At 35.5% G+C, this 24,766-nt stretch overlaps 1 protein-coding gene across 4 annotated transcripts in view; it reads right to left on the bottom strand.

Annotated features, from left to right (window-relative positions):
- The window catches only part of LOC109611694 (serine-rich adhesin for platelets-like), a 279,269-nt gene that overhangs the window by 34,479 nt on the left and 220,024 nt on the right, over nt 1-24,766 (bottom strand). For all 4 annotated transcript variants that reach the window (XM_059118364.1, XM_059118367.1, XM_059118365.1 and 1 more), the window contains 2 exons: nt 4,371-5,571; nt 391-552 (listed from right to left, as the gene is read on the bottom strand). In XM_059118364.1, the coding sequence (XP_058974347.1) occupies nt 391-552; nt 4,371-5,571 (1,363 nt within the window). The remainder of the gene's footprint in view (nt 1-390; nt 553-4,370; nt 5,572-24,766) is intronic.

Here is a 24,766-nt window from a genome sequence, read left to right as displayed (position 1 = left end):
CAAGATTTACATGGAATACCTTAATAAAAATCTGAATTTGAATATTGGAGATAAAAAATAAGACTGGGTTCTCTGGGGTTTAAGACGTTGAGGGTAAATTTCCTTAAGAAAGTCAAGCACCAACACTTATTTACTTCTCCAAACAAGGCCTTATTCATTTCAAGATTTAATATTCCTTCACAACATTTGTTAATAAGCTGTTCCAAGCTTCCTTGATCCTTTAGAAGTCTAATTACAAAGCTAGATTAGTCGTCTTAAAATCTCTTCAAAAATCAAACTTTAATGCTTTGATGTTTCTCCAAAAGCTTTCCTGCAAACGTCGTCTCTTGAAACTTTCACGCCCCTGTCGTTAAATATTTCTTTTGTATTTTAATTTTTAGAAAAACTTACCGTTTTTACAACTTGATTTAATATAGCCGCCTTATCCGGTTTGCTCGATGTTGCATCACCGCGTCTGTTAAGCTGTAAAAATTCGGATAGTTGCTCGATATAATTGTTTTCCAATTCACGACGCCGTTTCTCATTGTTGCATTTGTTGATTTGGGATTGAGGCTGAAACAAAAATCGGATTTGAGATAAATTATTATAAATAAAATCAGGGGCAATTTTTATATAAAAGCTATACAAAACGTAAAATTTCCGAAAGTTATATATAATACGAACTCAAAAAGGCAAAATTTGGGGAAATGAAAAACGTGGCAAAGGCGAAAAAAGTACTTGAAATACTCGGACTTACCCCTTCACCGGGGCTATTCCACAAAGTGGACAGATATGATCCATTTTCTGTACCAATTATCCCGGATATAGTGACACGAACTCAAAATGCCGAAATTCGCCAAATTAAATGGAAAACAAGGCCAAATCATAAAAAAAAAACTAGAAATACTCAGAGTTATCCTTACTTGGGGCTATACCATAAATGGACCAATATAACCCATTTTCTGTACCAATGATTCTGGATGTAATCCATAGATCTCTTTCGAATTCCAAAGCTTTTCCACAGTGTTCCCAAATAAATCTCAAACTATAGGGGTCCCTTTGTATACGGTCAGAACTATATAAAGACCTTAACAAAGTTTGGCCTAAGAACCTGAAACTCTTCTGGGATTTTGAGCTACAAACTAGTACTATCAAATCTACTTGGAATTTTCCACAACTCTGACTTACTGTTGGACAGAGAAATATATACGAATAGGTCTAGCAAATTCCGAATAAGTGCCAAAAATGCTGTATACAGAATAAGATGAAAATCTGCAACCATCTTCAGACTGCTGCCATTTCTCGTCCGACAGCTGTTAAAATGATTCCAGTGACAGCTCATTATTTTGTTTGCAAGAGTACAAAAGAATTTTGGTGAGAATTTTCCAGAAAAAAAGTTATTCGTGATGGAATTCAAACGTGATAGTGTGATTTCTTTATATTTGGCTGGAAAACCCCAAGTGGCTATCGTTAGAGCACTCTAGCTTTTAAATGTGAATAAATCTTTTGTGTCTCGTCATCGCTTGCCATCGCTCGTTACCGTGACACTACTGGTAGCGTAGCCCGACGTCAAAGAAGTGGACGGAAGGAAACAGCAACATCAGCAGCAATGGTGCGAAAAGAAAATAAGTGGCCGAAAAATGGCTCTTGAGCTGAACTTATCGCAATATTCGGCATTCGGAAAATATTGAAAAATTAGCTCGAGGTAAAACCATTGAAAGTTCAAAATGTCAAAGACTTCCACCGAAAGAGAAAGAAAATAGACTCAAAAGAGCTAAAGAGTTGCTTCGCTTGGGCAAAAGTGTTAAACTGCCGAATTTGGTTTTCTCCGATGAGAAAACATTCGTTGTCTAGCAGTTTGTAGACAAACAAAATGTTCGTGTTTACTTGCCAAAAAGGTCAGCTGAAAATGTGCACTTTCGGTTGGCCAACAGAACTTAAGCGCCGGCCATGGTGATGGTGTGGGCCCCATAAAAGCCGATGGCCGCTCTCCGCTCGTATTAATCGACCGTGGCATCAGCAAAAATGCCGAATATTATCGCGAAAATATTCTGGAGGTTGTATTAAAGCCTTGGGCACGCAAACATTTTGGCCGTTGACCTTGGACCAGCACCATCGCACTCAACACGCGCCGCCCAAGAATGGTTACTAAATGAGGTTCCTAGCTTTATTTCCAGAGCACAATCGCCACCAAAATCTCCGGATACCAATCCGTTGGACTATTGTGTCTGGAGTATTTTGGAAAGCACTTGGCACTAAAAAATATCAAAGTGTCGATCAACGCAAGCAAGCTCTTCGGCGCGAATGGACCAAAATACCGCAGAGCAACATTCGGACAGCGTGCCAAAGGTGACCAATTCGAACAAATCTAAAATTACTCTAAAATTTGATGCTATTTCCGACATTTTCTGCTTTTCAATGAAAACTTGCTAAACGCCAATACACGTGATCTTGTTTTATCTGGGCTTTTTACCAGATTTTTATACCCTACACCACAAGGTGGTCAGGGTATTATGTCTTTGTGCATTTGTTTGTAACAGGCAAAAGGAAACGAGATAGACCCATAGTTCCTTTTGATGATCTGCATAAAATCCGTCTGTCCATGTATTTTTGTAAACAAAGTACAGTTCGCATTTATTGCCCATCCAGATGAAATTTTGCACAAATCATTTGTTTGACCCTATTGAGAATCGGTCAAAATTTAGATATAGCTCCCATATATATCTTCGTCCGATTTGCCTTTTATTGTGCACCAAACGTGTAATATCAGTCCGAATAGTATGGAATTTTGCACGTACCGTCAAATTGGACCTGAAAATAAGTGTGCCAAATTTGATCAAATCGGTTCGGATATAGCTATAGCTCCCATATATATATATTGTTCATCCGATTTGTTATTTTTGTCCTCCGCAGTCGTAATATGCCCTCTGTAACAACAATATTTCGGGAAATATATGAAATACAGCTCAGAAATACATTTGCTAAATTTTATGGAGATCGGTTCAGATTTGGATATAGCTCTCATATATAACTTCGTCAAATTTACCTTTGATTGTGCACCAAACGTCTAATATTTGCCCAAATTGGATGAAATTTGGCACGACAGAATTGAGTCTAGAAGCTAGCATGTCAAATTTGGTGAAGATCGGTTCAGATATAGCTATAGCTCCCATATATACTGTTCATTCTATTTGTCATATTTGTTACCCACAGCCGTAATATGCACTCCGTAACAACGATATTCAGGGAAATATATCAAATACAGCTCAGAAATATATTTGCCAAATTTTATAGAGATCGATTCCGATTTGGATATAGCTCCCAAATATATTTTTATCCGATTTCAAATTAATTGTGCACCAAATGGGCAATACAAGTCCGAATTTAAAAGATACAAATGATTCGGCATATTTAGTCCTTTGAACTTTAAATTATAATTATAATCATAGCGTGTATGATTGAAATCTCCCATAGAAACGTTTAATTGTTATGTGGAGCTTTACTAAATTAGCAAAGTGGTGTAGGGTATCATAAAGTCGGCCCCGCCTGACTTTAAGACTTTCTTTACTGTTATGGGAATGATTTTCCAATAACTCTCTGGGCTTTAAATGCGAGTTGATTTATTGTTCTTCAGGTGTTTAAATTTTTTTTTTAAATAAATTTTGTCAATACCCTAAAATGTCCTAAAATTCCACAATTAAAGCCCACAATAATTGTGGCATTTTAGGACAATTTTTTTAAGGCTCTTTAGGGTTTGAAGCACGAATTTTTGTTTTGCCAGTCGGGAATTAAACATTTGTGAGCCCATTCATGGCATTGTGCGTAGATTTGTGCCTCTTTCTTTGACCCTCTCTTTTAAAAGCTCGCACTCCTTCTTTGTGTTCAGTTGGACAGATAGAAAACCAGGGCGTCTAAAGAGTAATTTAGGCAGCTAAATTCGTTTGCGTTCGAGGCTGCTCATAGCTGCCTTTAGGACTTTAAATGTGGTTGGTTAGGACAAATTTTTGAAGGCTCTTCAGTCTTCAAATCTCGAATTTGTCCATTGCCGGTCAAACATGTATTTTAAAGGCTATTCAGGGTATTATGCATGGCTTGGTCTACTTTCCCTCTTCAATTCTCTCTCCCAAAAGCTTACATTGCTTTAGGCTAACTTTCTTCGTTTTAATTAGACCTGGATAGAAATTCCGGATTTTCAGAGGGAATCTAAACAAAATAGAGTAAAATTTGATATCTTATCTTTCTCTCTCTGTCTATCTTAATACTCATAGAGAACCACTCAGTGACAATATTTTTACCCCTTACTCTACCCCTTATTTTTACCCCTATTTTTACTCTCAAGTAGAAGCTTTCAATATGAAAAAGCTTAGGGGAAATTGCGGATTTGAACTTACCAAATTGGCTTTGGAATCGTTTTTCCTGCGTATCTTACGATTCGACGACGTCGTTGAATTGGTTGAGATCGGTGATGCCACCGCATTCATAATGGCAGGACGTTGGAGAGCGGCAGCAAAATTGGCTGCAGCAGCTTTATGCAGTGCAGCTTGTGCCAATTGGGGATGCTGATGATGATTGTGTAGCTGTTGTTGCTGCTGCTGTTGTTGTTGTAAATTTTGTGTTAACAAATTGTTATTGTTGTTGTTAAATAAACTATTGGAATTCTGAGTGTTCAGAAATAAATTTTGTTGCTGTTGTTGTTGCTGCAGATTGAATTGTTGCTGTTGTTGTTGTTGCTGCTGCTGCTGCAAAGCAGATATACGGGCCAACAACAAATTTGCGGCAGCAGCTGTATTTGGCGAAACACGATCCGTGGCTGTGATTGGCGCCGTTGCTGCTGCTGCTGCTGTTGCGGTCGATGATGATGATGAGTTGGAGGAGGAGGTGGATGACGACGACGACGATGATGAAGATGTCGACGACGAAGAGTTTAAAGAGGTATTGCCGTTGTTGGTGTTGCTGGTGGTGTTTGTGTTATTGTTGCTGTTGTTATTAAGATTGTTGTTGTTCAAGGTGACAGCCCCTCCACCGCCTCCCACACTACCTCGACTTCCAATAGTGGTGGGGAGGGGTACAACACCGGCTGATGTGGGTACGACCGGTGCCAGCTGACCTAACACTGATGCTCCAGTATTGTTGGAAACAGTTACAGCAGCTGTTGCTGCCGCCGGCGATGAACGTGGCAGATTGCAAATGTTTGTACGCCCGTTCCCCGGAGTTTGCCGACCGCCAATGGGGCTAATGGCCCCCTCTGCCGCTGGCGACTTTGTGGATATGGTATTCGTTGCTGTGGCGGCCGCCGTTGACTGGGTCCTTGAGGCAGTGCTAATGTTGCCGGCGGCGTTCGAAGCAATTGTTGTGCTGTTGTTTGTTGTTGCTTTGTGGGGAGAATAGCTGAGGCCGCCTCCGCCGCTGTTGATGTTGTTGTTGATTTTGTTGCTAGTGTTAATTTTGCCAAGGGAATTTGCGTTGGCTGCAATGGTTGCACCAAAGGTGTTTGACGAAAATGTTGTTGTTGTAGCTTTAGCGTTTGGCGAGAGAGATGATGGTGACGACGACAATGTTGCCCAATGGTCTGGTAAATCACATGGGCCAAGCCTGAAATTTGATAAAAAAAGAAAAAGAGGAAAATAAATATTAGACATTTTTTTAAAGAAAAATACGATATTGAAAAATATGAAAATAGTCTAAAGAATAAATTTTGAAAAAAAAAAAAAATTTTGAGTGAAAACAATTTTTTGTCTGGGATTTTCAAGACCTTCTTCTGTGGACAATAGCAGCCTAGCAGCACTTCTATAGGCTCAGCCCAAGACCACCAGCTCTTCTATGGGGTCATAGAAGACCACTAGCTCTTCTATGGGGTCATAGAAGACCACTAGCTCTTCTATGGGGCCATAGAAGACCACCAGCTCTTCTATGGGGCCATAGAAGACCACCAGCTCTTCTATGGGGCCATAGAAGACCACCAGCTCTTCTATGGGGCCATAGAAGACCACCAGCTCTTCTATGGGGCCATATAAGACCACCAGCTCTTCTATGGGGCCATAGAAGACCACCAGCTCTTCTATGGGGCCATATAAGACCACCAGCTCTTCTATGGGGCCATAGAAGACCACCAGCTCTTCTATGGGGCCATAGAAGACCACCAGCTCTTCTATGGGGCCATAGAAGACCACCAGCTCTTCTATGGGGCCATAGAAGACCACCAGCTCTTCTATGGGGCCATAGAAGACCACCAGCTCTTCTATGGGGCCATAGAAGACCACCAGCTCTTCCATGGGACCATAGAAGACCACCAGCTCTTCCATGGGGCCATAGAAGACCACCAGCTCTTCTATGGGGCCATAGTAGACCACCAGCTATTCTATGGGGCCATAGAAGACCACCAGCTCTTCTATGAAGTCATAGAAGACCACCAGCTCTTCTATGGGGCCATTGAAGACCACCAGCTCTTCTATGGGGCCATAGAAGACCACCAGCTCTTCTATGGGGCCATAGAAGACCACCAGCTCTTCTATGGGGCCATAGAAGACCACCTGCTCTTCTATGGGGCCATAGAAGACCACCAGCTCTTCTATGGGGCCATAGAAGACCACCAGCTCTTCTATGGGGTCATAGAAGACCACCAGCTCTTCTATGGGGTCATAGAAGACCACCAGCTCTTCTATGGGATCATAGAAGACCACCAGCTCTTCTATGGGGTCATAGAAGACCACCAGCTCTTCTATGGGGCCATAGAAGACCACAAGCTCTTCTAGGGGGCCATAGAAGACCACAAGCTCTTCTAGGGGGCCATAGAAGACCACCAGCTCTTCTATGGGGCCATAGAAGACCACCAGCTCTTCTATGGGGCCATAGAAGACCACCAGCTCTTATATGGGGCCATAGAAGACAACCAGCTCTTCTATGGGGCCATAGAAGGCAACCAGCTCTTCTATGGGGCCATAGAAGACAACCAGCTCTTCTATGGGGCCATAGAAGACAACCAGCTCTTCTATGGGGACATAGAAGACCTCCAAGATTCTATGGGCCATATAAGTCCTCCAATTGTTCTGTTGGACCATAGAAGACCTCCAGCTCTTCTTTGGGGCTATAGAAGACCTCCTGCTCTTCTTTGGGGCTATAGAAGACCTCCTGCTCTTCTTTGGGGCAATAAAACCCTTTCAAAGGACAAATTTGATTATTTTCGATATCTTAGTTATTGTTTTATTATTGGACTTTTTTGACACTATACTTCATTCATAATATTTTTCACCTTGTTTTTCACTTTCACAATTTTCCCAGCATTTTTTTTTCCAATTCTCAAATTAAACCACACGTCGTCCTCCATAGAACCCCCATCTATGTTCTAGCGCTTTATCACAAACATTTTAAACGTTTGACCATATTCTGTCTCACCAAACCTGCATGTTTTCCTTATCAAAAATGTGGAACTCAATGCTTCGCCACCACATTGTGGCTGTATGTGAAAGGCGGTGGTGGCGAGCGTTTGTTTGCTTACGACAAAACTTCCTTTGTTTAACCCATTCAATGAATACATTTATCTGTGAAATAATATAGTTTGTTTTCGTTGTTGTTTTTTTTCAAAATTACAATGTTTCATTCAATTATAAAAACCTCCTCTAGTTCTAACAATAACACCATAGGTTGTCTATTGGATTTATGTCTAGTGTGTGGTTAGCAATTTAATTAAACGTTGTTGCTTTTGGTTTTTTTTCTAATATTTTTTTTGCTGTGGTATTGGAGAGACATGGTAATTACATGTTTTTTTTTTTTTGTTTTCGAAAATACGCCAGACATTATTTTGTATAACTGAATTAAAATGATGTTTTTACAGGTGAGCGATGCATACTTTTAGGCGCTTGGAATGAAAACCCTTTAAATAATATGTCATTTTTTGGGAAATGTTTTGAGTATGACTTCTAGGAGGATTGTGACGAAACTTTTAAGACTAGAATATGTTAACGATTTTTTTGGAGTTACAAGGATTTATAACCATGACTTTTTGATTTTTTTTAAACACCCGGGTCTCAAATGCACGTTTTTTAGGATTATTAGGTAAGATTTAGGCTTTTAACTTCTTATAGGACACAAGGTAGAATTTTATGGCAAATCATTTTGTAGAATATTTGAACTTGTGGAAATCCAATTTTAAGGGAGTTTTAAACCTATTTTGAAAGGACTAAAAAGGGGTATTTTTGGCTCACTTGAGCATTAAAATTGTCCACCAAAATAATCCTTTTGCTTTTATTTTTAATATTACCAAAGACCTCGTATACCTAAAATGCATGGATTACAAGGAATCTTATTTCGAAAATGTCCAAAAGTCAGGAAAGCGGGGAATTCACCCCTTCAATTTAGGTTACTTTGCGGTGTAAACTTTCAAAATGCCGATACACATGTCTTCTTTTTTAGTTCGGTTTTCATGATCTGCTGGATTTTCGTCGTAATTATTGAAAAATGTAAATTTAAATTCTGTCGAACAGTATTATTATGGCCCCAAAAATATATCCCAAGGATCGTGGTAAACAGTATTTTGCGAGGCACTTTTTAAACATTATTTTCCAAGAATTTTTAGGACCTTGGATTTTTTAAGGAGTATTTTCCCAAGATTATTAGGGACTCTTGAAATATTATGTGGATTTTTAAAGAATATTTTCCATGGAATGTTCGGACCTTAAGCGAAAATGTTTTAGAGAACATTTTCCAAGTGTCTCAAAGATGGACTTGTTATAGATTATTTTCCAAGTAATTAAGCGTGGATGTCATAGACAATATTTTCCAAGGTCCTCAAACGTGGACTTTTTAAAGTTTATTTTCTGAGAATTATTGGGGTATTAAAAGTGGATCTTTCAAATTTTGTTTCTTAGGACCCTATACGTGGATTTTTTTAAAAAATATTTTCAAAGGGTATATGAGGACCTTAGAGAATTTTTGTTCAAAGACCTCAAATGTGGACATTTTAAAGATTATTTTCCAAAGACCTTAAACGTGGATTTTTTTAAAGAATATTTGCCAAGGTCCTGAAATGTGGACATTTTAAAAATTATTTTCCGAGGATTAGGACCTTAAACGTGGATTTTTTAAAGAATATTTTCAAAGGACCTTAAACATTTTAGAGATTATTTTCCAAGGATTAGAATCTTAAACGTGGATTTTTTTAAAGATTATTCTCCAAGGATTAGGACCTTAAAAGTTTTAGAGAATATTTTCCAAGGATTAGAATCTTAAACGTGGATTTTTTTAAGATTATTTTCCAAGGATTAAGACCTTAAACGTGGATTTGTTTAAGGAATATTTGCAGAGGATATATGAAGACATTAGAAAATTTTTGTTCCAGGACCCCAAATGTGGACATTTTAAAGATTATTTTCCAAGGATTATAAGGACATGAATCTTGGTCTTTGGTCTATTATTTTACAAGGATTATTAGGACATCAAATGTGGAATTTTAAAGAATATTTTTTAAGGATTATTATGGCCTCAAACGAGGATTTTTTTAAGGAGTATTTTCAAAGGATATATGAGAACCTTACAGAGTTTTTTAAAGGACCTGAAACGTGACTTTTTAAATATTATTTTCCAAGGATTTGGTCCTTACACGTGGATTTTTTTAAAGAATACTTTCAAAGGATATGTGAGAACCTTACAGAGTTTTTTTCAAGGACCTCTAACGTGGACTTTTTACAAATTATTGTCCAAGGATTAAGACCTTAAACGCGGATTTTTTCAAAGAATATTTTCAAAGGATATATGATGAGCTTAAAGAATTTTTGTTTAAGGATCTCAAATGTGGTCAATTTAAAGATTATTTTCCCAGGACCTTAAACGTAGATTTTTTTAAAGAAAAATTTCAAAGAATATCTGAGAACCTTACAGAGTTTTTTTCAAGGACCTCAAATGTGGACTTTTTGGAGATTATTTTACAAGGATTTTAATCGTAGAATTTTTTAAAGAATATTATCAAAGTACCTTACAGAGGTATTTTCAAGGACCTTAAACGTGGGCTTTTAAGAGATTATTTTCCAAGAATTAGGACTTCAACGTGAATTTTTTTTAAGAAAACCTGCAAAGGTCATATGATTTTCGAAGGATTAGCTATGTCTTAAACGTGGACCTTTTAAATATTTTCCGAGAAATATTAGAGCTCCAAAGCCGAAGAATATTTCCCATGGATTATAGAGACCTCCAGCATAGATATATGAAGAATATTTTTAACGTCAAACGTGTATTTTTAATTATTATTAGTAATTAATTATTATTCATTTTTTATTTAATTATCATTTTCCAAGGATTATTGGGTCCTCAAATTTGGAGTTTGTAAAGAATATTTTCAAAGGATTATTTGGCCCTTAAAAGCGAATTTTTCAAAGAATATTTCCCAAAAATTATAAGGACCCCCAGAATGGATTTATAAAGCATATTTTCAAGTTTTCAAACCAGGATTTTTGAAGATTACTTTCCAGGGGTCTTAAAAGTGGACGTTTTGAAGATTATTTTCCAAGGATTTTTAAGGGCAACTTCAGACTGCTGTCATTTCTAAGCCACTCGACCGACAGCTGTTAAAATTATTCCAGTGACAGTGCAAGAATTTAGACCGCAGCAAAAAGAAAATAGACTCAAAAGAGTTGCTTCGCTTGGCCGAAAGTGGTGAACTTTGGAATTTGGTATTCTCCAATGAGAAAACATTCGTTGTCCAACAGTTTGTAAACAATATTTCAATAAAATTTAAAAAAAATAAATAAAAATTATGGCGTTTGACTTTGTTGCAGTATTTTTTATCTCACCCTGTTGTTCCAAAGATCGTGAATTTTTTAAAATATATTTTTCAAGTACTAATTGAACCTCAAAAGTGATTTTTTTCTAAGCCCTTCAAGGCTTTCAGAACTATATGCATGAGTTTTTAAGGAAATTCATTAATTGATATTAAGCTTTAAACATGAATTTTTAAGGATGAAATGACAGGTTCTATCTGCAATTAAGATTTTAAGTTTTTTTAAGAGCCGTCTGAGGTTCCAAGGCAATTTTTTTCAGGACATTTTTTTCAAGTCTTATGTAAGCTGAAGATTTTTAAAGTAAATTGTTAAATATGTTCTCCTCATAAAAATAATAGTCGTAAAGAAACCCTCATCAAATCTCACAACAACAATTCCAACCTCTGTATTCTGACGAGCCAAGCGGTAGTCACCCGGTTGGTAAACAACAACAACGACAACCGAACAAAGTGAACGAATCAAATCGAATACGTAACAAGAATTGTAAATATCGGAAATGGTGCCAGTAGGTCAAACAGACAAATTCTTAATGACGTTGGCGAAAAAAAATACACAGAATACGATACTACTGTTTGGCTTTACAATTTGTGTTGTTAAATAAAAAGTTGTGTTATTTTTCGTCGATAATAAAAAAAGGTGTAAAAATTTTAAAACAAAACAAGCGAAAAATTACGATTTTTTAAACAAGGGGATTTATTATTATTTTTTATTTTTAAATATAAGTACATGAAAAATACACACAATTATTTGCTGCATTTGTTTGCTTGCTCGCCGCTAGCTAGCAAATTAAAGTAGGTCAAAAATACCGCCAGCCAATTTTAGCCTACAACCAACTTCCTGTTACAATTTTTCTTATTGTGTTTTGGTTTCTTTTTCTTGGTTTTTGCATTACACACACACACACACACACATGTAGATGCATATGTGAATATGCATATTTATATATGTATATGTATTGTGGAATTACATAAATTGCATGTCTGGCTGGCTAATGCCTGGCAGTGAAATAAAATGCAACCACCTTCCCTTTTCTTCGTCGTTGCTGTAAAAATTGGCCAAAATAAAAATAATGCCTGAGGAAACCCAACATGGCTGTGGTTTAGGGCTAAAAATGAGATTTTAATTAAATTGGCAGGGATTCTAAGAAGATTAAAATTGAAATTTATTAAAATGAGAAAAAGCTAAGGGGGAAAGGATTTATGGAGGGATGTTCATTGTGGATAAAATGAGTATCACAAAAAAAAAAAAAAAAAAACATTGCACTTAAATGGATTTTTATAAATATTTTCCTAAGGATCATCCAAAGAATATTTTCTCAAAGACTTTTGGAACTTCAAAGATTTTTTGGATTTTAAATGTGATTTTTTTAAAAAAAAACTATATTCTAAGGACTTTTTTAGAACATTTTCCATAGTGGATAATATGGGTGTCAAAAAAGCATTGTATATAAATGGATTTTTAAGAATATTTTCCGAGGACCTTTTTTCCAAGGACTATTAGGGACTCTTATGCGGATTTTGCAAAGAATATTTCCAAGGACCTTATGATAATGTTTTAGCAGATATTTTCATCAGTGTTTTGAAGGATAATCCTAATAATAATAACAATAATAATAATAATAATAATAATAATAATAATAATAATAATAATAATAATAATAATAATATAATAATAATAATAATAATATAATAATAATAATAATAATAATAATAATAATAATAATAATAATAATAATAATAATAATAATAATAATAATAATAATAATAATAATATTAATAACAATAACATAATAATAATAATAATAATAATAATAATAATAATAATAATAATAATAATAATAATAATAATAATAATAATAATAATAATAATAATAATAATAATAATAATAATAATAATATAATAATAATAATAATAATAATAATAATAATAATAATAATAATAATAATAATAATATAATAATAATAATAATAATAATAATAATAATAATAATAATAATAATAATAATAATATAATAATAATAATAATAATAATAATAATAATAATAATAATAATAATAATAATAATATAATAATAATAATAATAATAATAATAATAATAATAATAATAATAATAATAATAATAATAATAATAATAATAATAATAATAATAATAATAATAATAATAATAATAATAATAATAATAATAATAATAATAATAATAATAATAATAATAATAATAATAATAATAATAATATAATAATAATAATAATAATAATAATAATAATAATAATAATAATAATAATAATAATAATAATAATAATAATAATAATAATAATAATATAATAATAATAATAATAATAATAATAATAATAATAATAATAATAATAATAATAATAATAATAATAATAATAATAATAATAATAATAATAATAATAATAATAATAATAATAAGTAAAAAAGTTAAACGTTCGGCCGGAACCTCCACCACTTGGAACGAATTTGGCAATTTTCAAAATTTGGTCTAAACGACGACGTGGGCCTGCATCATAAAAATAATCAAAATACCAAACATAGGGAGGTGCTATTATATGGGGCTATACCAAAACGTGGACCTGCACGGACAATTTTCTGTCGTAGCCTGTAGTATCTATTACGAACTTCAAACACCAAATTTGAAACAATTCCGGCTATACGAAGTCATGGACCTGCACAGACAATTTTCTGTCATAGGCTGTAGTATCCATTACGAACTTCTAATACCAAATTTAAAATAATTCCGGTAAATATTAGCGGTAAAATCATAAAAATACCCAATATCGGGAGGGCTATACCGAAACGTGGACCTACATGGCCCAATACCAAAAGTCCTGCAGATATAATATCCATTTGAGTAAAATTTTATCAACCTACTTCATTTCGTTTGGAAGCTAAAGTGATTTCCACAGACGGATGATGCCATGGCCGATTAATGAATGCTAGCGGAGAGCGACAATCGTTAGTTATGGAGGTGCACATTTTCAGCTGACCTCTTTGGCAAGTAAACACGATCTTTTGTTTGTCTACAAACTGCTGGACAACGAATGTTTTCTTATCGGAGAAACTCAATTTCGGCATTTCATCACTTTCCGTCAAGCGAAGCAACTTTTTAGATCTTTTGAGTCTATTTTCTTTCTGCTGCGGTGTAAGTTCTTGCACTTTTTGGAATTTCAATGGCTTTACCTCGAGCTCATTTTTCCATATTTGCCGCATGAAAAACTGCAAAATGTTCAGAATTTTAATTTTTCCCAGGAGTTCTTGAAAATATTTTTTAAGGGTATAAAAAATCACTTCCATGGCTAAAATCGTACACTTTTAATAATAATTTTTGCGAATTTTTTTAATCTCAAAATCCTTAATACTATTTTCATGATTTTTTTAATTTCATTTTTTAAAGGACTTCCTCGGCCATTTCCGGTTCTAATCTTTGTTTTTCTTTCACACCCACACATCCAACTCCTCATCATCTACGGAAATTTGTCACCTGCTATTATCTAATATTGTCTTGATATTTATTTTTCTTCCATATTTCCCCCCCTCAATATGCCAATAATTTCCTATGACAAATGCTTTGATTTTCTAACAAAAAAATTGTCATTAGTCATAAATCTTCTCCTAGAAAAATACCGAAAAAGCAAAAATAAAAAATGCGACGGCATAAACAAACAAAAATCAAATAAATTACTCAAACATGAAAAAAATGTCACACCTACAAAACAACTCACCGTGAATAACATAACTGGAAATTGGAGGCAAACAAAAAAGTATAATTTTTTTGTTTAAACATTTCATAGACAAAATTGCCCTGACTTTGATCAGATGTCGTAAAAAATATGACAAACTATGGCCATAAGTGAATACTTGAATAGTTGGAATGGTAAGGTGGTTGGGGTTGCAAGGAGAGTATGATCGTCGTATGATTAATTCAAATAATTGTGCTATGGGTAGACCTCGGAAAAAATGCAAATCATTGGATTTTTTTGTTTAAAAATCAACATTTAAACGTTTGCAATTTTGTTCGTTTGCCATTTATGTGGTGGCACAGGTTGATTTCCAGGAATTCCAAAATTGAGTGGAAAATAATTTTGTCATGAAATTCGTAGCATTTTGTATGAATCTCATATGGGATATATATTATTGGAATGTTTGATCTCACTCCCACAAATAGGGGAATCCTTATACAACCATACATTGTCCTCGATAAGTAAATGAAAGGCCAGACTGTCTGAAGTGGTTTAGGTGCAGTGCTCACTTAATTTCTATTGGTCAAAACCAAGAACTTTTGGGAATTTAGTCCTTCTGTACTACCTTGGCATGTCCAGTAAAGCTCCGATTATACAGTATGTTAGAGTCATATGTAAAGTGTCTTTTTATATATTTTACATTTGTATAGCATACTTTGAGGAACTTCGACGTAAGGCTGTGCTATGCAAACTAAACTTCAGACTGCTGTCATTTGTAAACCACTCGTCCGACAGCTGTTAAAATTATTCCAGTAACAGCTCATTATATTGTTTACTTGCGAACAAAGGCATTTTGGTGAGAATTTTCCAGAAAAAAAGTTATTTGTGATGGAATTCAAGCGTGATAGTGTGATTTCTTTATATTTGGCTGTAAAGCCACAAGTGGCTATCGTTAGAGCACTCCAGCATTTAAATGTGAATAAATCTGTTGTATCTCCTACCATCGCTCGTGATACCGTGATAGTGGTAGCGTAGCACGACGCAAACAGCAACATCAGCAGAAATGGTTCGAAAAGTAAAGAAGCGACTTGATCGAAACCCGCGTCGCAGTGGCCGAAAAATGGCTGGTGAGCTGAACATATCTCAATATTCGATTCGCAAATATTGAAACATGAGCTTGGGGTAAAGCCATTGAAATTCAAAAAACTGCAAGAACTCACACCTCACAGAAAATAGACTCAAAAGAGCTAAAGAGTTGCTTCGCTTGGCCGAAAGTGGTGAAATGCCGAATTGGTTTTCTCCGATAAGAAAAAATTCGTTTGTAAACAATCAAAATTATCGTGTTTATTTGTTAAAGAGGTCAGCTGGAAATGTGCACCTTCGGTTCTGGTGGCCAACCGAAGGTGCACATTTCCTTCTGACCTCTTTGGCATGCGCCGGCTACTATGGCCATGTAGGTCCACGTCTTGCTATAGCCCCCATATAATGGTACCTCCCTACTTTCGGTATTTTGCTGATTTAAGCGATATTATTCACCGGAACTTTTTCAAATTTGGTATTTGAAGTTTGTAATGGATACAGGAACACGCCTGCGTATAGCCCCCATATAAGGGCAGGCGTGTTCCATCGGAATTATTTTAAATTTGGCATTTGAAGTTCGTAATGAATACTACAGTCAATGACAGAAAATTGTCTGTGCAGATCCAAGCTTTGGTATAGCCCCCATATAAAGGCACCTCCCGATATTCGGTATTTTGACGATCTTTGCTATATTATTCATCGATTTTTTTTTTCAAATTTCGCATTTAAATATTGTAATGGTTTATGACAAAAGTTACTTATGCAGGTCCACGTCGTCATTTAGACCCTAATATAATGGCTACATTCGATATTTTTAAGATTTTAACAGAATTCAACAAATGTTGGAGGATATTCATATTTCAGGCCGGCCGAACTTACAGCTTTTTCACATTTTATATATTATATCTTGTGTTATCTGCAATATTGCTGAAGTCACTGAAAATGTGCACCTTCGGTGGCCAACCGAAGAACTCAAGCGCCGGCCATGGTGATGGTGTGGGCCACCATAATAGCCGATGGTCGCTCTTCGCTCATATTAATCGATCGTGGCATCAGAATAAATGCCGAAAATTGTCGCGAAAATATTCTGGAGAGTGTATTAAAGCCTTGGGTACGCAAACATTTTGGCCGCAGATCTTGGACATTCTAACAGGACTCAGCACCATCGCACTCAGCACGCGCCACCCATGAATGGTTACAAAATGAGGTTCCTCGCTTTATTTTCAGCGCACAATAGCTTCCAAAATCTCCGGATTCCAATCCGTTGGACTATTGTGTCCGGAGTATTTTGGAAAGCAATGTTGGCACTAAAAAACACCAAAGTTTCGATCACCTCAAGCAAGCGCTTCGCCGGGAATGGGCCAAAATATTGCAGGTGCTATTTCCGACATTTTTTGCTTTTATTCAATAATTGACTTTGTTGCAGTTTTTTGTCCCTCCCTGTACTTTCCTTTTCTTAGGAACATTGATGCTAATATTTTTGTGATATTCAAGATAAATAGTAATTTCTTTTCATTGGTGACTTATAGTGCAATTTGACAAAGAATATTTATACCCTACACCACAGGGTAGTCAGGGTATTATGTCTTTGCGCATTTGTTTGTGGCAGACAAAAGGAAACGAGATAGACCCATAGTTCCTTTTGATGATCTGCATAGAATTACATTTTGAGTCGATTTATGCATGTCCGTCCGTCCGTCCGTCTGCCCGTCCGTCCGTCGCATTTATTACCCTATCCAGATGAAATTTTACACAAATCATTTGTTTGGCCGAAGGACAAACCCTATTGATAATCGGTCAAAATTTAGATATAGCTCCCATATATATCTTCGTTCGATTTGCCTTTTATTGTGCACCAAACGTGTAATATCAGCCCGAATAGTATGGAATTTTGCACAAACAACCAAATTAGGCCTGAAAATAAGTGTGTCAAATTTGATCGAAATCGGTTCAGATATAGCTATAGCTCCCATATATATTATTCATCCGATTTGTTATTTTTGTCCTCCGCAGCCGTAATATGCACTCTGTAACAACAATATTTGGGGGAAATATAGCAAATACAGCTCAGAAATATATATTTCTTTTTCCGATTTCAAATTAATTGTGCACCAAATGGGCAATGCAAGTCCGAATTTAAAAGATTCAAATGCTTCGGCATATTCAGTCCTTTTGAACTTTAAATTATAATTATAATCATAGCATGTATGATTGAATTCTCCCATAAAAACTATTAATTATGTGGAGCTCTACTAAATTAGCAAAGTAGTGTAGGGTATCATAAAGTCGGCTCCGCCCGACTTTAAGACTTTCTTTACTGGTTTTCCTTTAAGGTCATCCTTTTAAAACGATTCTTTGTAGGAATTTTTTGAAGAAACTCACAATATATGCTGTTTAGGTAAGAGTTAGACTCTTTATGTCTTCTGGGACCTATAGTAGAATTTTATGCTAAATAATTTTGTAGAATATGTTGACTTGCCACGATGCCGTTTAAAGGAAGTTTTTAAGTATATTTAAAAAAAAGGACCAAAAAGACCCCTTTGTTGGCACGCTTGAGGGTTAACATTTCTGACCAAAATAATCTTGGTACTGATATCTGTAATATTACCGAAGACATTAAATATATAAAATGTAATGATTCCAAAAAATCTTAATCCGAAAATTTCAAAAAATGTGGAAGAGCCCCCTATTACTTAGGTTAATTTGCGATGTAAACTTTCAAAGAGTCGATACACATGTGTTCTATTTTTAGCCCTACTTTCAAAGTCTGCTAGCCTTTCCTGTAATAATTGTTTTTGTTACACAGAGTTATTAACATCTTCAGTACGAGTTTCTAACCAAAATGCCAACTTTGCAAATTTGAAATATTCCCTGAAAAATATATTTTTGGTCTTATTTTGATTAAAAATGTTAAAGGTTAAAAGTTAGTATCGATCCATCCTAACGCCGTTTTTAATTTTTTTTTTTTGATTTCCAAAACTTTTAATTTCCGAAAAAAATGGTGTCCGTGCCCAGCTGAGGGTGTTCGTTTAACACAAAACAACTTGGCAATGAATTAAAGCCAGCTTCGAACTAAAGTGTTTTTTTTTTTTTGGCTCTGTCACTTGATGACGGCAGCTAAGATTTTCTGTAAATCCCCATTTATAGTTGTTTTGTTAAAAATATTTTTTTTCCAAAAAAAAAAATATATATATAAATAAATAAATTATTTAATTGTTAAGTCGAGGGTGCTGCTAGACAAACTCTGGCTAAGAGTTAGTCGGTTAAAAACAAGTTATGACTTTTATCTCTGAGCTCGCTCTGACGTTCACATTGCCTGCCATTATAACAGCGGGTTGTTGCGGGTTGGTTTTCGAATTTGTTTTTTTTTTTTCTCTGAATATCTCTCACATGTAATATTGGTTTTGGGTTGGCGGCTAGCTGAATGTTGTTGCTGTTTTTGTTATTGTTACTGGCGTCGATGATTGTTGCTTCGACTGACTGTTGCTACTGCCGCTACTGCTGATGTTGTTGTTGTTGTCGTTATTGTTATTTTGTTGTTGACTGACTAACTGAATGTGTGTGCCTCATTGCAAATCTGGGTCATGGATGAAAGAAAAAGCGCTCTAAAGTGGGTCATGAATATTGTTTCACTCACGTTCAAGTGTATTTCGAATTATATTTTTTTGTGTGCTCATTTTTTGCAGTTTTTTTTTTTTTTGTTGTTGTCGTTGTTGTTTTGCGTGCTCTCAGTTTTCGCTTTTTATATATAATTTATTTATTTTTTGTTTTTATTGTATTTTTTTGCAAAAATACTTGAGGAGACAAAAAATAAATGATTGTTATTGTTTTCTACCACATGATTCAATATTTTTGTGTTTTTTTTGCATTATTATTTTTTGTTGTTTTTATTTTTTTTGTTAAATTATTGTCTCACCACAATTCAATTCAGGAGAATTTTTTTGTTTTTTGGCTTTCGCACAAGGCAAAACACCCAAAACAAGTTGCCAATTGTTAACTCATTTCTGATCGGAAATTGTCTATGGGCTGCCACAAGTGTAGCATATCAAGCGTTTGTCTAGCACTTGCAATTCCGATAACAAAAATGGCTCAACTTGAGTATTGAATTTTTATGGGTTAAGTATGTTCGAATCAAGTGCAAAAAAATGTTGGCAGAAAAGTTACTGAGTGCAGAGAGGAAGTGATTGGAGGAAAGAATTAAAAAAAAATGATTTCAAAATAATTCCCTTTTAACTTATACTCAAAAATATTTATTTTTTACACGTGTATCGGTGTTTTCAAAGTTTACATAGCAAAAAAACCAAAATAGTGGGGACAAGTTCTCCCCTCTTGCACACTTTTGGAAAGTTTCGAATTGAGATTGCTCGTAATCCATACATTTTAGGTATTTAAAGTCTCAGATAATATTGCAGAAAAATATGAGGAAAATTTTGGTCGAAAATCTTAACCTTCAAGCAAGGAAACAAAGGAGTCTTTTTGGTCCTTTTCTTAAAATTTGATTAAAAACTCCCTTTAAACAGACTTTTTTTGATTATAAAATCAACCTGTCAAACTCAATCTGACGTATAATCGATTTTATTTCAATTCCATATCAAGTATGCGTTATATATTCCCTATGTTACTAATACGCCCTAATGGAAGTATTCAAATAGTTATTTTAGAATATTGGCTCTAACGCTCCAGATATTTTCAAAAGAACTCTCTTCCAACTTCAACTCGTGATATATCTCTAATTACAGTTTAAACATTTCTCGACAACATCTACGGATATTAGATTACCCTCTTAATTTGTATACCCTCCATCATAGAATGGAGGGTATATTAAGTATTCTATGTCGAATTAGCGATGTCCGTCCGCCTGTCAGTCTGTATAATCACTCTAGCTTCCGAACGAATTAAAGTAGGTTGAAAAAATTTTACTCAAATGTATGTTATGTCTGCAGGACTTTTTGTATTGAAAATGGGACATGTAGGTCCACGTTTTGGTATAGCCCCCATATAACGGTACCTCCCGATATTCGTCATTTTGGTGATTTTAGCGACGTTATTCACCGGAATTGTTTCAAATTTAGTATTTGAAATTCGTAACGGATGCTACAGCCTATGGTAGAAAATTGTCTGTGCATGCCCACGCCTTCGTATAACCCCCATATAAGGGCACTTTCCGATATTCGGTATTTTTATGATTTTAGCGACTTTATTCACCGAAATTGTTTCAAATTTGGTATTTGAAGTTCGTAGTAGATACTACAGCCTATGACAGAAAACAGTCCCCATATAAAGGCACTTCCGATATTCGGTATTTTGATGATTTTAGCTACATTATTCACCGGATATGTTTCAAATTTGGTATTTAAAGTTCGTAGTAGATATTGCAGCCTATGACAGAAAATTGTCTGTGCAAGTCCACGTCTTCATATATCCCGCATATAATGGTACCTCCCTATTTTCAGACAGAAAATTGTCTGTGCAGTTTCAAGTCTTCGTATAGCCCCCATATAACGGTACTTCCCAATATTCGGTATTTTTATAATTATAGCTACATTATTCACTGGAATTGTTTCACGAATTATGGCCTTCAAAAGGCCAACGAAACCACAAAACGCTGCCCGAATGTTGCTCTGCGGTATTTTGGCCCATTCCCGTCGAAGCGCTTGCTTGAGGTGATCGACACTTTAGTGCCAATATTGCTTTTCAAAATACTCCAGACATAATAGTCCAGTGGATTGGTATTCGGCGATTTTGGTGGCCATTGTGCGCTGGAAGTGAATCGGGGAACCTCATTTTGTAACCATACTTTGGTGGTGCGTGCTGAGTCCTGATGGAAAGTCCAAGGTCTGCGGCCAAAATGTTTGCGTGCCCAAGGCTTAAATACACTCTTCAGAATATTTTCGCAATAATATTCAGCATTTATTCTGATGCCACGGTCGATTAATACGAGCGAAGAGCGAACATCGGCTGTTATGGCGGCCCATACCATCACCATGACCGGCGCTTGAGTTCTGGTGGCCAGGTACAAGGTGCACATTTTCAACTGACCTCCTTGGCAAGTAAATACGATCATTTTGTTTGTTTACAAACTGCTGGAAAACAAACAAGGAACAACAAACAAAAACAAACAACAACGGAGAAAACCAAATTCGGCAGTTCACCACTTTCGGCCAAGCGAAGCTACACTTTACCCCTTTTGAGTCTATTTTCTTTCTGTTGCGGTGTAAGTTCTTACACTGTTTGGAATTTCAATGGCTTTAACCCGAGCTCATTTTCAATATTTGCTGAATGGAATATTGTGATATGATCACCGGATCAGCTCCCCAGCCATTTTTCGGCCATAGTGACAGGGGTTTAGATCAAGTCGCTTGAGGTTTCTGTCTACCGTCCACTTCCTTGACGTTGGGCTACGCTACCGGTATCACGGTAACGAGTGATGGTACGAGACACAAAAGATTTATTCACATTTAAACGCTGGAGAGCTCTAACGATAGTCATTTGTGGTTTTCCAACCAAATATAAATATCACGCTTGAATTCCATCCCGAATACCTTTTTTCTGGAAAATTCTCACCAAAATGCTTCTGTACGCTTGTAAACAATATAATGAGCTGTCACTGGAATAATGTTAACAGTTGTCGGACAAGTGGCTTAGAAATGACAGCATTCTGAAGTTGGTTGCAGTTTTTTCATCTCACCCGATTTATTTTACCGATTTTATTTTCCGACGTCACTAATACGCCCTAATGCGAGCATTTAAATAGTTATTATAAATGATTGGCTTTCCCGGTCCAGATGACGTATAATCGATAATAGCAGCACTTAAATATTATTATTAATGTAATTTTATTTTTAAAGCTCCCCATAATAAATAATAATAAAATCCCCTCTCAACAGCTGGTAAAAACGTTTAACAAATTCCATATCTATTAGAATATAATTTTTGTTTTAAAAATAGGCTATATGTATGTCCCATGATTTAACAAAAAAAAAAATCGCTAACAATGCCACACAAACCAAAGTAAATAAATTACTTATTGTTCCCCCTTTTATCCTCCCTTGTTAAGTAAGGGACTTTTCCAAAGTCCACAATCTCAAAGTTTCAAATATCCATTGTGTGCGTCATAAGGCAAACAAAGCATCAAAGTAGACAGACAGCCAGCCAGCCCCAAACCCCCCGCCCCCAAAAGAAACCAAATTATTCTAAAGCTGTAGACAATTATTAGACAAAAACGTTATTACTCATTCACCATGATTATACAAATAAGAAAATAACGACAACAACAACAGCAACAACAATAAACAATACTAATAAAATTTTGAGACGCATTTTGAAGTAAGTAACCATAAATTCGTAATAAAATATTAAAACAGGGAGTAAATAATGGTATTCAGTCTATAACGCATTATGGGCGAATAATCTGTGTTGAGTAATGAAATTCAGAGAAATACTTTGAGGAAATTACGATCTGAATAATCAAAAACGTACAGAAATAAAATAATCGGTACCTTTTCGAAGACGTGGATGTCCAAATGTCCCAACCGGATAGTCCTATTTTGGAATATCTTTCCAAAATTTCGGCAGGTATCTCAGGAGAGATGAGCTTCAAATAAACCCACAAAAAATAATCTAAAGGCGTTAAATCGCATGATTTAGGCGGCCAATCATACTCGCATCTCAATAAGTCTATTGCTACGTTTGCTGTGTGGCAAAAAGAAGTTCGATATCATCTCACGGTAGGGCTCGCCAAAGTACCAGATCTTAATCCGCACCAAACCGTAATTTTCCTGGATGCATTGTTAGCTTTTGCAATTCTTCTGGCTGATCTTTACTCCAAAATCGACAATTCTGCTTATTTACATACCCGCTGAGCTAAAAATAAGCTTCGTCGCTGAACACAAGTAGCGCATGATGACATTTCTTAACAGAGCACATGTGTCGATAATAAAATTCTATGATTAGCATGCATTGTTCGTTTGTAAGACGATTCATGATTAAATTATAGACCACTCTGAAGATGTTTGACAGGGAAACAAAGTTTTCTTAATGCCCATCAAGAGTTGTGGTAGCGGGGATCAGCACTGGAAGAGAAGATTAACTGCTCCACATTCTGTAAACGAGGAAGTTGCCACCCGAATAAAAGGAGAGTGTCACAGTTTGCAGGATTTAACCACTGTGTCACCCGATCTGATAAATGACGTGATTAGGCAACCGGTCATTTCTCCTGGGTCGAACCATCTCCCTTATTGTCCACATCAACCATTATTGTCTACATAAGTAGATGACTGTTCTTATAATCTCTAAACGCCGCAACTTCCTTAACCACGGGAAAGCTCCCTGGCCAGAATTCAGAGAGTTCACCTATCTGCTACCCAACACATCATCAAAGCTGCAGCCGTTCCCTATACATATTTCTAAAAAAAGTACTAAATACTACTAAATTTGTTATTGGGTGAAGTAATGGAGCTGATATTTTGAAATTTGATGTAGATGTCACTTTTGGTGTCTGTGATTAAGATATAGAGACGGGTTTGGATATGGGTACTATAATTCTTCTAAAGGTACTAGATTGGGTATTGGGTGAAGGGACAGATATAGAATCCCAAAATTTGATTCAGAGGTGATGGAGGTGACTATTGGTATCTAAGGATGAAATATGGAGAAGCAGTTGGATTGGATATGCGTGATGACTGTACGAAAGAATAGAGTTGCAACTCTGAAATCTGATATGGTGACCACTGTTGAATTCTAGTTTTGAGAGAAAGAGGTGTACTATGATGGTTCGAAAAGTACTAAATGGTGCTTAATTTGCCGTTGAGTTAATGGATAGACTTTGAATCCTGAAATTATAGTTTTGCCGAGAAAAATTTGACGTGGAACCATTGTGCAAGTGTTTAACCAATATGCTCTTTGGTAAACTTAAAAATGAAAATTTTTAAGGTATTTTTGGTCTATTGACCATCAGTTTCGATAAAGGTAAAAAAACACCTCCATATCTCAATTCCAGATAAGAACAGAGACCTTAATATCAAAATTTCGGGATTCCAGCTCTATCACTGTAACCAATATCCAATTTGGTACCACTTAGTACTTTTCCAACAATTACAGTACACATTTGCAAAACAACGAGCATATGTCCAGGATACACATGAGCAGCAACCCTAATAAAAAAGTTCTGATTTCGAGCACAATCCCTTCTGCCAATGTCAAATTAAGTATCAGTTAGTACTTTACGTACAACTATAGGACA

The sequence above is a fragment of the Musca domestica genome, unplaced genomic scaffold (assembly GCF_030504385.1).
Source record: "Musca domestica strain aabys unplaced genomic scaffold, Musca_domestica.polishedcontigs.V.1.1 123, whole genome shotgun sequence".
Classification (NCBI taxonomy): Eukaryota; Metazoa; Arthropoda; class Insecta; order Diptera; family Muscidae; genus Musca; species Musca domestica.
Note: the sequence above shows the minus strand (reverse complement) of the source record. Positions and strands in the feature narration are given on the sequence as shown.